We start from the raw sequence: 16,837 nt of genomic DNA, 5'->3' as shown, positions 1-16,837 counted from the left end.
TTATATAGCAATAAATCGCAACAAAAGTCGCCTCCAGGCGCTTTATATTGTACAGTAGATACAGAGAAAAGCCCAACAATCATATCACCCCCTATGAGCAAGCACTTTGGCGACAGTGGGAAGGAAAAACTCTCTTTTAACAGGAAGAAAGCAGAACCAGGCTCAGGGAGGGGCGGGGCCATCTGCTGTGATTGGTTGGGGTAAGAGAAGGAAGACAGGATAAAGACATGCTGTGGAAGAGAGACAGAGAGCTAAGCTAAGCTAGCGAAACAGTAAATACACAGTGAGTAGGGATGGGTATCGAAAACCGGTTCTTGTTGAGAACCGGTTCCCACTGTTTCAATTCCTTGGAATTGTTTGCCATTTTTGCAAACGATTCCCTTATCGATTGCAGTCACCCCGAATGACGTCACCACGTTGCGGAGCGTCATTTACCTGGCAGGAAACACGGTGCCTAAGCGGCTCAAACGCTCAAAAGTTTGGTTATACTTTATGAGAACCGATGACAACAGGGCAACTTGCAAAGTAGATATTTCATTTAGGGGAGGAAACACTACGAATATGCAAAAGCATTTGCTCACAAAACACGCGATGACACGTGTTTTTAATTCCGCTCCGGAGTCGTGACTCTCAACCCAGCAGCAGCGGTAACGTTTGCACGTCCTCTCCCGTTAATGCGGCAGGTAAATAATCAACTAACAGTGCATATTATGTTAGCGCGATCTGCCTTATTACAAGACCTGCCATTACTGTACATGTAGGTGACCATGATGAGACAGACAGAGTCTGGCTGGCGCTCGCTGGCAGTTCTCGCTGCAGTCTACTGGCAGCGTCTCCTTTCAGGCAGGATAGACGAATGTCACCGAGCAGTGACTCAGTTTGTGGTCAAAGGCTTGCGCCCATTTGCCACAGCAGATGCCCCCGATTTTTGGTAAGTGAATGTGTTTAATTGTAGGCAGGGACATTACTGGATATTCTTGTGTAATTGCTACAGAACAATTTATGTTATATTTTGTTATTGCTACAGAAGAATATTTATTTTATTATTTTACATTTACAATTTTCCTGGGGACCCCGTGACACCCCATTGAAGAGCCGTAGGCTGGATCTCTTAAGATCTCACTGTTGGGTTTGTAAGGCCATGTTACTCCTAAATTTCTATCTTGTTCAAAGAGAAGATATAAAACAAAGTTCTAAGCTAATCGACCTTAGTGTTCTCCTTTTAAAAAAAAAGAAAAAGAATCGATAAGAGAATCGATAAAGAATCGAATCGTTAAACAGAATCGAAAATGGAATCGGAATCGTTAAAATCTTATCAATACCCATCCCTAACAGTGAGTGAATACTTTGGCTATAAATCAGGTAGTGAGTACACAGAAAGTGTGCTTCGGATGAAGCACGCGAAGATTATACTATGAAAAAAATGTATCTAAAAGTTTTTAATTAAATTGCTAAGCAGATAAGCTACTCAGAAACACCACTGTGGTTGAGCAGGAACAGGAAGTGATACTCTACCGCAGAGCGAGCGAACACCAAGTGACAGCGCCACCAAGAGAGTGGTGGCGCTGTCAATTGCAAAATAATAAAGAAAAAAAAAACATTTAAAGAAGACAAGAAAATAAAATCAAAAACCAGAATGCTGAAAAAACTAAAAGTCAAAGACTGAGGATAAATTATAAACACACTTGACACATCAATTTAAAACAAAGCCTAGCAATGCTAGGAACAGGAGCAACATCAAAATTATATATTAGTCTAAATCTTTGAAATGAATTACATTTTGTTTAAATCCACATTTTTTTCAACAGAAACCCAGGAAATAAAGGAAACATGGCTTGTACATGAAATAAAGGAAACATGGCTTGTACATCTCAGTCCGCTGTGGAGTACGTCAGGAGGGCCAAGCACAAACTGGTGGGAACATTAAAGGGGCTCAATGGAATTGTAGAGCATCTCTACCAGAAAGAAGTTTTCTCAGAGGAAGAAGTCAGTAAAATAAAGACAGCGGGTGACGACTTTGACAAAACCAGAGAAATTGTGAACCGTGTCATAAAAAAGGGGGAAGCAGCCTGCTATGAGTTTCTCAGGATTATTGACATAACAAGAAAGAGAAGAACAGAAAGGCCGCCGTCTTTTCTGGAAATTACAGCATCTGATTCCTCTTCACAAGACAAATTTGACCTGAACTATTGGATCAGCTGCTTTTCCTTCAAGGATGACACCAACATGGATGTAACATACTTACAAGGTATTTTTAAACAAACTGAAGTCTGTGGCAAGATTTCTCGTGATCACACTCATTTATAATGCAGTGTTGTTCAGTGACACATGAGTTAAATCCCTAAATAAATTTTTAATTAATTTCTCCTACACCTCTTTTCTTTCAGGCCCTAAACCGTGTCACAGATACCAGCAAAAGTTGAAATTTAAAGCTCAGAAGATTTCAGAAAGATCATGGATCCAAAGTAAAGCAGTCTTGTTAAACAAGGAGACGTCTTTGTCCTACACTTCACTTGTGTTAGACACACAAGGACAGGCTTCAGCATCCAAAATAAAAAAGTCAAAGATCAAGAAAAGCAGGAAGGTTCGCACTAAAAAACTCAAGGCCTACATACCCGAGGACAAACATGGAACCTCTCCCAGTGAACTGCTGAAAACATATGACAGAAAAATCATTTTGGTAGGAAAACCTGGAACTGGGAAAACAGCTGTGGTCCATCAGATGTTGAAACTGTGGTCAGAGAAAGATAACAAGGATCTAGATTACTTGTTCTACTTTGATATGAGAGAAGCACCCAACATCACAGAGGTCCATAAACTGGAGGATCTTCTCTTCAGTGTGTTCTGTGAACCAGATGAAGGCAAAGATGAGGTCTTAGTGGACATAAAGAATAATGCTGACAGTGTTACCGTCATTTTTGATGGCGTACCAAATGTTCCCTCTACATCAACCCAGTCTGCAGTGCTGGAGCTCATACAGAAGACCCTTCTACCCGAAGCAAAGATCATCATCACCTGCAGACCAGAGGTGGAGTCAGCAGACTTCCTGTTGGATTGGGACTGTCTCAGAGTGGAAGTGAAAGGCTTCAGTGAGCAGGGCATCAGAGAGTACTTATCCAAGAATCTGAGTGAGAACCACCTCAACAAAGTCTTGTGTAACCTGGAGTTATTCTCTCTTTGCCACGTCCCCATGTATGCCCTGATGGTGGTCGCCTGCTTTAGCTTTGAGGGCTCAGATTTCTCTCCACATCCCTGCACAGTTACTGAAATATACCTCAATATCCTCCATTTCTGCAATCAGAGAAATGTTTCCAAGACACCTGAAAATGAAAGTACTAAATGGGATGCAATACTGTCTTTATCTCAGGCAGCTTTTTGTGCATCAGAAGGGAAAAATGTGATCCTAACATCACTGCCCAAACTAGACAGCTGTGCTAATTTGGCCATTTTGAGCAAGCTTCTGATTCAAATCAGCCCAACTGTAAAGAAACCCTTGTGTGCCTTTCTCCACTACACGGTTCAGGAGTTTTTTGCAGCTCTGTGGGTCTTAAAGGATCCAGAGAAGACCAGATGTGTTCTACAGCAGTGTCTGGTTCAGGGCAGCAAACACATGAAACACTTGGTCCCTTTCCTGTGTGGACTGTTGAATGAGAAGAACACTGATTTGTTAGAAGGTCTCCTTCCTCCTCAGCAGCTCAGAGACACGTCTGACTGGTTCTTCAAACACTTGGTGACCACCTTTGTAGGTTGTAGTGACAGTGAAGACTGTGAAGTGGACTTAATGTTCTTATGTCAATGCCTCTATGAGTCTCAGTCACCTGATGCCTGCCTCTGCCTCCTGGATAAACTGGACTACTGTATTGATGTGAGTGGAGAGACTCTTGATCCTCAGCAGTGTTGTGTTCTGGCCTATGTAATCAGCCAGAGTCAGGAGAGGAAAATAGAGCTGAACCTGGAGGATACAACAGTATCAAAACAGGGAATGAGGCCTTTGCTGGGATGCCTCAGCAAACTTCAAAGGTAAGTGAGAACATTTAGATCTGAAGTTAAAGGGTTCTGTACATCTGTTTTTAATGTTTTAAATGTAAAGCATTCAGTGATTTAGAGCAGTATGTGTTTTTCTTAAAGTGAAAAATGAAAACATAGTAGTGAAAAGGATTTGTTTCAGCTTTGTTTCATCATGTTTCCAGTGAGTTGTAGTTAAAATCCACTAAGTCAAAATGCCTCACCCTCTAGTTCACATATAAACATAAATATAAGGATTTCCCCTACAAAAATGCGTTTAGATAAATTTTGATGTAGTTAGTCTGCTAGTTCAATACAGTTTTCACATTAAAATACAATGAATTATAAATATTAGCTCATCTCCTGAACACAACAAACAGTGAGTCAAAACCTTTAAGATTTAAAAGAAGTATCTTTTTTAGTTTCTAACCAAACAGCAAGACCCAAACACGTCAGCAATGATCAGTCCATTAACCTCCTAACACCCGAACTCTTTCATGCATTTTAAATTTCTCTTTGCTCTTGTGACTTTATAGTAGAACACTATATTCACCCCTGCTCCTGGTAAGCCCATGGTTGGTCCTGCTGAGCGGGCATTTTGTTCCCAGAGTCCTCAGCCACGCCTTTTGCCCAGACAGGAAACAGCCACCGCCCAATACACAATTGAGTAATGATGTACAAAACTCTTTATTTGGTGTCTGAACACAGCAGCATTTTTCCTGAGTACAAAAACAAAATGAGAAACAACAATTGTGCCCCTTTGAGCCACGTGGTTCATTTGAAAGAGCAAAACTTAGTATTGTTTTTGTGAGTGACCAAGCAGCCAAAGCAAAGAGGACACAGGCAAAAACGTATCTTCAAAAAGGGTTTTCTTTATTTTAACCCTCAAAAAGTCAAAAATTAACAAAATTCAAAAAAATACTTAGCAGGCCCATAAAAGAGGTCAACTAAATATAACTCTACAAAAAGTATTTTCCAGAAACTTAAACAAAACAAAGTGAGACACAACTTAACTCACAAACTGACCTAATTACAAAGACACATGAGGATAGCTTTTATAATGATTTGGCCAAACCGTTTACACACAATAGGGGGAAACAAAACACACACTAATATTAACTAAGCACAGAATAACCTAACTAAACCTAAAACACCCCTGCTCCTGGTAAGCCCATGGTTGGTCCTGCTGAGCGGGCATTTTGTTCCCAGAGTCCTCAGCCACGCCTTTTGCCCAGACAGGAAACAGCCACCGCCCAAACCCAGGTAACACAAAGAAAGAGAAACATAATTAATATAACAAAACATTTTAGAAAAACCACACAATGCTATTATGTGCACGCCTCATAATATCAGTGTTAGGTTTAACCAAATGATTAATGAATTATATTAATGAAGAAAACTGCAAAGCAAACTAATAAAGTGAAAAGTGAACTGATTTACCCCTGTGTGGCTGATGCCATCACAGTTGTCTAGGCAATAGGGCTGCCACAAACAATTATTTTGATAGTCGACTAGTCACCTATTATTTTTGCGATTAGTCGACTAATCAGATCATCATCCATTGGACGTAAAACGTACAGCTTATTGCACCAGCATACATCTGCTCTTATATAATTATCATTAGCTTATAGCTAGGACTGTGCAATATGACCAAAATCTCATATCCCGATATAGGAATTATATCGTCCCGATAACGACATAAATCACAAAAATGTAACATTTTCTGTAAATTCTGTGAATCTCGGGCAGCTCGTCTTGCGGGAAGTGTTTCCTGCTGCGCGTCATGTAGCTGGAGTCGAGTGTTTTAACAGATGCACGAAACTATACAATTTTAGACATAAGTTATAACGGCCGCCATTTGAGTATTTATTACACGGCGTGCTGCGGGGAAAAGCCTGTTCTAACGTTTGAGTCTAAAGTTTATTTTTTAGCACCTGGCGGCTCTTTTTAATTCTCATCCATAAATAATCTGCTCTTTCACGTGATTCAGTTTATTTTGAAAAGTCTCAACAGGATCTTGAGCTTTATTGTGAAAGGTTTATGTGGAACATAAACAAGCGGACACGCGATGGTGTAACCGTCGTTGTTGCTAATCACAACGCATAAAAACAGACGCTTGTCCGTCAGTAGTGTGGTTATATTAAATATAAGAGAAAGAGAGAACTTTAATAAATTAATATAGCCACTACAGTGACCATCAAAACGGTGAAAAAATATTGCCCTAAACAGTTTCTTTTGTGGTGTCGCAAAACAAACGATAGCGTAAAATGAAACGATAGACATTTTTATATCGTCATCCGATATATATCGTTATATCGAACAGCCCTACTTACAGCTTTAACTGTTTAAGGTATGTAAACAGGTATGTAGGTATGTAAATTTGCAGATTGTTTCGGTGAAGTTTAATAAACTCCTTGCTATCTAAAATATAACAGGACACCGGAGTAAATTCTCGAGCATCTCACACTTCTGATAATCAGCTGTCTGCTTGACGTTTATTCAGCTGTGTAAAAACTATAACTTTAATCTCAGCCAAACCGATTTACTCAGGAACAAATAAAATACTGAAAAAAGCCAAACAATAACATTTTTAAGTTATCTAAGTGACTTATATATATTTAACCTGAGTAGCGAAAGACGGCAGTGGGTTTGAAAACGATTTGCCGGGAGTCCGGTGCTCTCACGGGCTCTAGTGAGCCTAGCCCCCGGCTAGCTATCGAGCTAGTGGGTAACAGACGTCTCCGAAAACGTCGGAGCGCTTTTGAAAGTATGTGGTGTCCTGATAAACTGAGCAGATATTTGAGGTTTACACAGCTACATTCTCGCCTGAAAATATGTTAAACATTTATTTTGTGACCCAGAAAGAATAATAAGAGTAATATTAAAAATAACTAGCTACCACCATTGTTGGAAACTAGTGGTGGGCGGATCGATCCAAATATCGATAATATCAATACCAAGTCTGAATCGGTTTCGGATCGATACTAGCCTGGTAAGATCGATTCTTTACTTTGAACTCTGCTTGTTTGCTATGCTGTGCTTTCGGCAAAAACGAAACAACCAGGTCCACTGGACTCAGCGCTCCTGTGTCAGCGGAGAGCACTTTGCTCCCTCTCCCCCACTTTTATGTTTCAGTGTTGCGCTGACATGTCACGTGACATAGACACTTTAAGGGTTGTTAAGTTGTTTACATATTAACCCTTTAAGACCTACCATAGAATATAGTCCGCCAGAGCTTATATTATATTTTTACATGCTGTGGAGCCATTTTTGGGAGCATTTCAAGTTGTTATACATCAATACAACCATTATAGCCCAAACTTTAATAATATGTCTGCATTAGGTGCATAGTAATTACATCAATTGCAAAAAAGTGCAATAAACTACAAAAAAATTGAAAATCGTTTTTGTTTTTTTTAACATATATTTCTAGTTAGAGAAATTTAAGAGGCTTATCCCTCAAAACTGTAAATACAAAAAAGTTGCACAAACTAGTTTCCCACCACAGGAAATTTATTTTAAGTGTCTTCATAGTTTTATTTTTGAAATACACCAATTTTTATATACTGCAGGAAAAACGAAAATAAATATTATAGTGCAAATTTGCAAAATAACAGCATATGCATCAAAATAAACTATTTCCAGCAGTGCAATATGAGTCCTAAGCATCCCAGAAACGACACAGAAAGTCATAAACTCAAACATAACTTTTAAAAACACAGGTATAGGCTCATAAGGCCCCGATCGTAAAAAAAACTACATTTCCGCAAAATGACGTCACTTCCGGTTTTGGGCAGGTCATGCGGTCATGTGATAGTTCGCGCTGATGGACATAGGAAGTGTTACAAACAGCTGATCGGATCGGCGAAGCGTGTTTCTGGAATATCATGTTTTTGTTGCTGCAAGTGATTTTTATGCAGTTTTTGCAAAGCTATATGTGGAAGGAAACTGTGACCGAGGACAAGCTGATGGCATAAGATGTAAGTACAACTCCTCCAGTTTCATATGCAAAAAAAATGATTGCGCTAGCTTATGTGGTTGCAGAGCTACCGGGATTTAAAAATAGTTACGCAAAACAGAGCGTGCCCGCTTCGATCGGCTGTAAAGGGTTAATTATATATTTTTTTGTTTTTGTTGTTGAGAATTTTAATTGTGATTTTTTTTTTGTGTTATAATTTATCAAAAGTATTGGCTTTAATTTGTTTACTGGTTTGCGTGCACTTAAGATAAAAAAAAAAAAAAAGATCGCCACCACAGCAGACCCGATGGCATTTTCATGCTTCGCAGCATCATTTATTCTTACAATAATCACACGGTTGCTGTAACAGTACATTCAACGGCTGCAGCTCTCCCGCTGGCAGCCGTACACATCACCACCACCAAACCTGCAGTGGCATCGCAGAACACGCCCTGCCACATACCCCCCTCACCCGCTTCACCCCACCCCGTGAGCAGGCGAGGGAACCCAATGGGGAAGCGTCCACTCTGGCGGTTGCCCGCGCCTCCAGCGGCAGCCCCGGAGCTAGCCTGATGGCCAAAATAAAATAAAATAAAAATACCAAAATATGCAGTATCGCACACCACTATTGGAAACTGAGCTGGGCTGCGCTATGAATTCTGGGACACAGCTGCTTCTTCTTCTTCGGGGTTTAACGGCAGCTGGCATCCTTGTACATGCAGTGCTGCCATCTTCTGTTTCAGTCCGTTATTACACTCTTAAATCCTGCTACTTATTCCTGCGTCTTTTGCGATCTTACAAACCCTTAAACGACGTGTCGACTATTAAATCAGTCATCGATGATTATGATAGTCGACGTAATCGTGACTAGTCGACTAATCGTGGCAGCCCTACTAGGCAACCAAAATGTAATGTCCCCATATGTGGACACCACATCCTAGGAGGTTAAACTTGTCCTTTTAACCAGAGACAAAAACTGCTACAAAAGGTAAATTAGTCAGAAATGTAGACTTTTATGATTTAGACAGAATGATTCTTACATCCTGTTCAAACTGCGGTGACTCTGCTGACTATATCTGTTCGTATTTTGAATGTACATTTTACACTTGATTAAGATTTACTTTCTAAACCTTGAAGGCTGCAAACTCACATCAGCTCACCCGTCTCTGGTTTATATCGTATGCAGAGTCAATCCTCTTAAGCCTCTTGCAGCTTTGCACAAATTAGGAGTTTTGCATGAAAAAGGCGAACATGGTTCTTCAGTTTCAGCATGAATCTACACAAATAGACTTTGTTCTCAGCAGCTGATTACATGTGAACTAATGAAGTTCTCTACCAACCTTCCAACTGTAGGAGTGACTCCTTGTCACGCCAGCTGTGGACCATTTCTCTTCTGAGTGAGGTGGACGTGGATTACGTGAGTTTACTTGACTTCACTGAGAATCAGCTGCACCTCCCAGTCAACAGTGAAACACAACTGTATGACGGAGCTGTGAGAGTCCTGCAGAAGAGGAAGAGGAAGGTGAAAGTCTGCCTTCACTGTGATCACAGAGTCTGTCAAAGTGCGAGCTCGTTCCTCTTACACCATTTACCCCACATCCACTCACTCAGGTATGCTCTTTGGTTTTACTTATTAAACACTCAATGTTTTCATGTGATCTTCAATTGTGGTTTAAAATCCAGTTGAGTTACTTTATAGAAATAATTGAACCAACTGTAGTACTGACCTTATGGCTTTATTGTATTTTTAATGCTGGAAATATTTATCTGAGACAAATCTAGGACGGTATCAGTGCTGCTTGTTTCTGTTTGTTGTTCTCAGATCAAATCATCACATCGTGTTTCCTTTTCTTTCTTCCAGTTTCTGTCAGTCATCAGGAAATCTCTCAGATCAAACTGAGTTGTTGATGAATCTCTTCATTGTAGCAGCAGATAGACAACAGAGGACAGGAGAGAAGATCCTCAACATGCTATCATCAGTCTGCTCTTATCAGAAATTCCCTCTTCATTCTCATTACAATGACAAATATCAGAGTGACTTCCTGTTGGATCTGTACTCCCATGTGAAGGACTGTGAGACTGAAACAGGTCTGAGTGTCCTTCCATCATTACAGTCAGTTTTCCAGTCAGCTCCTGCAGTCTGGTCCATAAACCTCTCAGAGAGAAAGACCTCCATCCTCCTGGAGCTGCTGAAACTCCAACCAGAGAAGAAACGAGTGGAGCTGACAGGCTGCTCACATGAAGAGAGTGAAGTGAGGAGTTTGCTGCAGTGTCTGCCTTTTATCTCACAGCTCAGGTACACGACATACTTTACATGATTAATTCTTCAGAAGACGAGATGCTCCCTGAAGTCAGCAGAGGAAATATTTTTCAGTATATGAATTTTAATATAATTGTATAATTGTACAGACGGCTGAAGAGTGAAGCAGCTTGATCATAAGCAGGCTTTCTTTGTGTGAGCTGGCTTGATGAAAGCTAAACCTGCAGTCAGAGATGACAGCTGTGACAATGTGGGGGAAACTTTGTGTTCACTCAGCTTCAGTCTCTGTCCACACTCACATAAAAGGGGCCTTGGATTTGTTTTTTCTCTCTTCTTCCACACAAAATGGACCAATCGAATGCCGCCTTCATCAGTCACAAACATGAGCACATGAATGGATGATAAACATCTATGAAGAAGTGAATGAATAGATGTGTGTGAGCGCTCTGTGCTGCGGTTTATTTGTAAGCTGACAGCTGCACATTAGAGCTGTAAGAAATCTCTCCTTCCTAGCGGTTCATATCCCGCGATGCTGGGTCTGCTGTTTTGCATGCCTCCTTCCACTTCTTCCTATCCAGGGCGTCTTCTGGTGTAACATTCACAACCTTCATATCACCTTTGATTTGGTCCATCCAGCGCTTTTTTGGTCTTCCTCGTGGCCTGTTGTCACCCAGATCTAATTGCTGGGCTTTCTTTGCGATGCAGTTCTTATCGCTACGGGCAACATGGCCGTACCATCGGCGCCTCGCCTCTTGCATCTTGTTTGTGATCAGTGTCACTCCCACCGTTTCCTGACATCTTTGTTCTTCATTCGGTCTAGTCGTGTGAGACCCAGAGGCCACCGCAACATCTTCATCTCCATCAAAAGTTGCACAATTCAAGTACCTCGGATCCCTTGACACCTTGGACTGCGAGGTGTAAGAAATATTTTTATAAATTATTATTGAAAAAATATTTTAATAGTAAGGGAATATGAGCAGTGTTACAGGCACAGCCCTGAAGACTGTACCGTCATGGGCAGTGTGGTCCGTGCAATTCTGCACATTTTTCTTTCTTTTTTAACAGCGCATTGTGTTCTGCGTCCTGATTGATTGTTAATGGTCTACAGCCAACCTTGTGTCTCCTGTCCAGTACAGAATGTGTTCAGCTTGTCAAATTTACATAACTCTTCACTTGCTAGCGGTGTCACTCTGCTGTCCTGTATGTTTGTAAGTTTTCTCCCCAACAAACTGTTATGTTCTTAGTCTAGGCGTGTATTGAGCACAACAAGAAATTGGCCCCACTCACGCACCACCAAAGCAAGAACACAAACAGTCGTATCTTTCAAAGTGCTAAGCAGCCATTTATTTGCTTCAGCAGTGAGCAGTGCCAAAAATAACAAACAAAACTCCCTATTGGTCCCTACGCTTTCCTACACAAATGAAAACCAACCAAAAGGCAATTCAGTTACCTAACTTTCTAAATGAAAAACAGGAGAAAACTTAATCAACAAAAATGGCTTCTCACGCCTACTAGGCTGCTGCAGTGAACAATATATACAAGGTGAACAAAATACACGATTGCTACTTTACAAATCTATTTACAGCTATTTTCAAGATTAAGGTACTAACGGCACACACACACACACACACACACACACACACACACACACACACACACACACACACACACACATGGTTATACTGGCAAATCAATGGGCAAAGACACTTTACGAAACAACGAATCAAAAACACATGCTCTTCTTTGTTGGATGGTGGAGGCTAGGAGAGAGGGCGGCCAGTTGGCTGTCATCTGGTGGGTAAATACTGGAGGTGGTAAACCAATTATCCAATCCGAGGACAGGAAGAGACTGCAACCAAATACTCAGCAGGCACGCCCAGGTGTCCACTTCCTAAGAAAGAAAAGGGGAAAAAACCCACAACCATCCTCTGGTGGGAGGAGTCACACATAAAAGAAACACTGACAACATTGGATCATAACAAAACACAACAATGTCGACGAAACCTTTTGCACCGTCAGAGGCTCCTGTGGTAGCTCCCAAAAGGCTGAGGAAGACGCTAACTATGGCACCAAAAGTTTGACTTCTGCACATGCTAAAGGAAGCTAGAAGTTACCACATTCTTCAGATTATAAGACGCATTAAGCAAAGCCAAACAGTCAGAGGAGTCAAACTTGACTCATTCTTCTTGCTTCGTCTACTTCTGTACCATTGATTCATTAATGTTGAACTCTCTGCAGCTGTTCCCATGTTCTGAAAACAGGGTTTGATCTTTGGTTTCTTCTATAATACTGGACTTAATTTTCTAACAAGGTTTGAACTTTGTGTTTAAACAAGCGAGAGAAGAGTGAAAATGTTCATACCTGTCTGAGGAAAGTGTACAGCTTGTAGTGAGGTTATTTACAGCCTTCAAACATCTATAATAACTTTAAAAAATGAAGCTGACTACTGTACAGATTTCACCTATCGCGGGATTTTTTAGAACCTAACTGCCGCAATAAACGAGGGTCCGCTTTACACATAAAATAATGAGGCCTCTGCCTTTGAATGGGGGGACAGTAACTGTGTGTGTAAGTGTGTAAAAACTGCAGATAGTAAGACGTGAAAAAAGACGCACAACTTTTGACGCTGCGTGATGAACCCCGTATTCCTCGTCCACGTAAATGCAAAGAAGGAGTTTCAAAAAATCTCAGTTTTAGATGATTCAAAATGCCGTTTACGTGTGAACGAAAGGCCCAAACACATAGAAAAAGCTGTATAGGTGTGGACAGAGCTTAAGACGTACAAGATTATTTTATTGCTACCAGTAAATGATTGCAGTTTACTCTTATTTGTTTAATTGTTTACTAAAGGTTTGAGGTGTGAAATAAATTTTAAGTCGAGTTGGTATTGGTATGGTGAGTAACCTTCAGTAATAGTAATAAATCACACAGCAATAGGACATTAATGTAGTTGTAAAAAGCATGATAATATATTTTGTAATCCATAGTATTCAGAATACGTTACTGTCAGGGTTTCTGGGTCGTTGACCCAGTATTTTCAGTTCATGTTCACTGTTTATCCTCTGTACGTTCCACTTCCTGTTTTGTGTTACGTTACTCTGTGTGCATTATGTTCTAGTTCTTATTCCATGTATCGTTAGTTCAATTGTGTTCAGCTGCTCACTCACCTGTCACCTATCAGTCATTGTTCAGCCAGTGTATTTAAGTCCTCAGTTCTCTCCTGGTCAGCGTCGCGTCATTAATGTTGTCACTACTGTCTATGCCCCATGTTTGCCTTCCAAGTCCAGATCAGTCAGCCATTCATTCAGTTATTCAGTCAGTCAGCCAGCCATCTCCTGTTTTCGTCATTCGTCCCTCACAATAAACACCCTGCATCTTCACCGTGAGTCCTGCGTTTGAGTCCTTTTCTCCACATCCACTCAGCAACCCCTGACAGTTACAAAATACCTTTTGGGGCATGTAATCTGTAATCTGTAGTGGAATACATTTGAAAACTTACCTTCCCAACACTGACTGTGAGTCAGAAACAGTCTAAATACTATGCTCAGCTGCTCTGATGGAAGACGGCTTTAAAATGGACTTTCATTATATACAGGACACACATAGGCAAGTCCATCAGCAGTGTGTGGCTGTTTCAATGCAGCTCACATCAAATCATCACTGAATGTTTCCTTCTTATTGTTCCAGAGTTGATGCTGAGACATCAGATGAAGACAGAACGAGGATCTTTGTGAGTCTGTTCTGTGCAGCAGCAGAGAGAGAGCAGCAGACAGGAGAGAAGATCCTGGAGCTGTTAGCATCAGTGTGCACATACAAAAACAGTCCTCTTAAAGTGAAATGGTGTGACTTCCTCCTGGACCTGTACTCTTATGAGACTAAAACAGGTGTGAGTGTCCTTCCATCATTACAGCCAGTTTTCCAGTCAGCTCCTGCAGTCTGGTCCATAGACCTCTCAGAGAGAAAGGCCTCCATCCTCCTGGAGCTGCTGAAACTCCAACTAGAGAAGAAACAAGTGGAGCTGACAGGCTGCTCACATGAAGAGGGTGAAGTGAGGAGTTTCCTGCAGTGTCTGCCTTTTATCTCACAGCTCAGGTACACGACATGTTCTTCACACAATATAGTCTGTCTATCAATAAATGAGTGCTGAAAATAATTCATGAAAATATTTTAGCTCTATTTGACAATTTAGTTGCTGCTTGATTGAAGTCAGTTTATAGAAATGAGTCCACAAATTTGTAACGTTTACCTTCAACAGTTTTTTAACATGTGACAGTTTGTCTGTGAGAATAAAACTGCACTTAGTGACATTTACAGCATCACTAAGACCTCCTGGGAAAAAAAGCTTCATTAAAAATATTAATAAAAATTATACTGTTAAGGTATTTATGTGTTTCTGATGGGCTTTAAAACAAAACAGCATCAAGCAGCTGTCACTGCAGAGGGAAACAGTTTGAGTCATCCAGGATGTTCAGCTTCAGCCTGCATTTGGGGCCTCTCTTCTCCACATCCACACAACGACCATTCATACGTTATTTCTGTCTTCTTCCACACAAAGTAGACCCACTGATTTCACCTCCATTAATAAGAAATATTGTTACATTAACAGGTGACACAGAGCTATAAACAGTGTTGGGTAAGTTACTTTAAAATAGTAACTTAGTTACATTACTAGTTACTTCTCTCAAAAGTAACTCAGTTACTTCAAGTTACTCGTTACTTTCAAAGTAACTAGTTACTAGGGAAAGTAACTTTGGTTTTACTCAGAATTCTCTTGTTAATGTGTTTCTTCCATAACTTTGCCAGTCTTCTAGCTTGTTTACTTGCCACAAGTGCACTGTGCCACCTACCAATAGAAAGGAAAAGATAATGTGCATATTTCCACGAGAGAAATCCCACGCCTGGACCGTCATTGACTGCTGCCATGATTCTAGCCTACGTCACAGCGTCATGTGCGCCTTTTACATCCAACACAAAAACTGCAGTCGTGGTGCTTTCGATTGTACTCAGAACTCGGAAATTCTGCCTTCTGAATAGGAAGTTGTAGGTAACACCAGACTGCAGATGAGCTCCATACAGGGCTGGACTGGGACAAATAAATCGTCCCGGGCATTTTGACTAGAGACCGGCCGCCATTATAGGAAAAATCATAAAGCCTTTGAATGAAAATAAACACTGTTGTGACAGTGATGCTCACTGTTCTGATGATATATATGCATCAATCTATCAATCGTTTGTTGTAAGATTCAGATAATTATTTTTTAAAAGCTAGACATTTTAAATGAGAATAAGAAAGAAAAGTATTTCTTTGTGCCCCCCTTTCCCTGTTAATGCTCTACCTGCCCCCCGGCAACACTTTGCTAGATCCGCACCTGCACAGTTACCAGCTGTCAGCTACCTAAAAAAGGATCCTGGTGTTATTTGTCTCTCAGAAACAGTTCATAACTTCCCTTCAACTCATTCATGTCACATAAAAGGTAAACCTGTTTCTCCATCACCTGTTCAGCTCTGATGATTCAGTAAGGACATCTCCTGGTTTCATCTTCATGTTTCCCTCTCACCACATATCCAAACTGACATCATGACCAGCAGCTTTTTTGCAGCTGTGGCTCCAGCAAACATCAGCTGATACTAGAAATTAATATTAAATAAATTCTAACAATAGCTGATCAAGCTTAAACGTGCTGCTGTTGTTTAGCGCGACATCCGCTGGTTTCCTCTTTCTGGCGCAAAGTGGGCGATAAACAAACAAGAGAGCCGATCAGCTGATCACTGATCAGTTTCATGATTGAAGTAGAAATGGGAGAGGGAGGGGGGAGAATGAGAGAAGAAGAGGCAGCTGTGCAGCAAAGACACAGAATAACTCCAGCTTTGTGCCTTTTTCATTGTAGCTGAATTACGGGACAAACTGTTCCTTTTCACCTCAATAAGAAACGCGTAACATTTTCTCTGAATACCAGACGGGACGGTTGGCAACTCTAATAACTTATGAACAAAATAAAGTTCAACATCATTAACTTCATAGCACCCACCCAGCTGTATAGAAACTCCGTCATGCTAGCTAGTACGCAGTACGGAAAAAGTCAGAATAACGAAAATAAACTCCACCTAAACTTGGTTTATATCTGACCCAGAGAGACTGCAGGTTATAACTTCTTACCTGAAGTTCAGTTCACACTTGGACCGGCGGCCGCCTCGGGTCTCTTTTCCTTCATCCACCTGCTGCCTCCACCACTTGCTAATGTTACTGAATCTGTGGAAGCTCCGCGATAGCCACCACACGAAGTAACGAGTAATGACCCTATCTAAATCCCAGTAACGACTAACGCGTTCATGATTTTGGCATAATAACTAGTTACCGTGCTCGTTACCACAATAATAACGTAGTTACTGTAACGTGTTACTTAATAACGCGTTAGTCCCAACACTGGCTATAAACAATATGTAACTATAACAACACAGGCAACACTGTTGCTGCATCAAAGGAGACTAAGCGATGCTGGTTGCAATCATTAACATGTGAATGAATGAATGTGTGTGAGCGCTCTGTGCTGCAGTTTATTTGTAAGCTGACAGCTGCACATTAAAGCTGTGACACTTTGACCTCGATCCACTTA

General features: G+C 40.9%; 1 protein-coding gene across 1 annotated transcript in view; it reads left to right on the top strand.

Moving 5' to 3' along the window:
• The first annotated feature begins 1,089 nt into the window (after positions 1 to 1,089).
• Positions 1,090 to 16,837, top strand: part of LOC147333618 (uncharacterized) — a 64,274-nt gene continuing 48,526 nt past the window's right edge. The window contains exons 1-5 of the mRNA XM_086285815.1: positions 1,090 to 2,248; positions 2,388 to 4,020; positions 9,317 to 9,574; positions 9,825 to 10,259; positions 13,911 to 14,315. Of these exons, the coding sequence (XP_086141941.1) occupies positions 1,858 to 2,248; positions 2,388 to 4,020; positions 9,317 to 9,574; positions 9,825 to 10,259; positions 13,911 to 14,315 (3,122 nt within the window). The 5' untranslated portion in view covers positions 1,090 to 1,857. The remainder of the gene's footprint in view (positions 2,249 to 2,387; positions 4,021 to 9,316; positions 9,575 to 9,824; positions 10,260 to 13,910; positions 14,316 to 16,837) is intronic.

This window comes from Aulonocara sp. 'chitande type north' Nkhata Bay, linkage group LG3 (assembly GCF_057382095.1).
Source record: "Aulonocara sp. 'chitande type north' Nkhata Bay isolate Kocher_YH1m ecotype deep benthic linkage group LG3, A_spYH_male_GT1.1, whole genome shotgun sequence".
NCBI classification, from domain to species: domain Eukaryota; kingdom Metazoa; phylum Chordata; class Actinopteri; order Cichliformes; family Cichlidae; genus Aulonocara; species Aulonocara sp. 'chitande type north' Nkhata Bay.
Note: the sequence above shows the minus strand (reverse complement) of the source record. Positions and strands in the feature narration are given on the sequence as shown.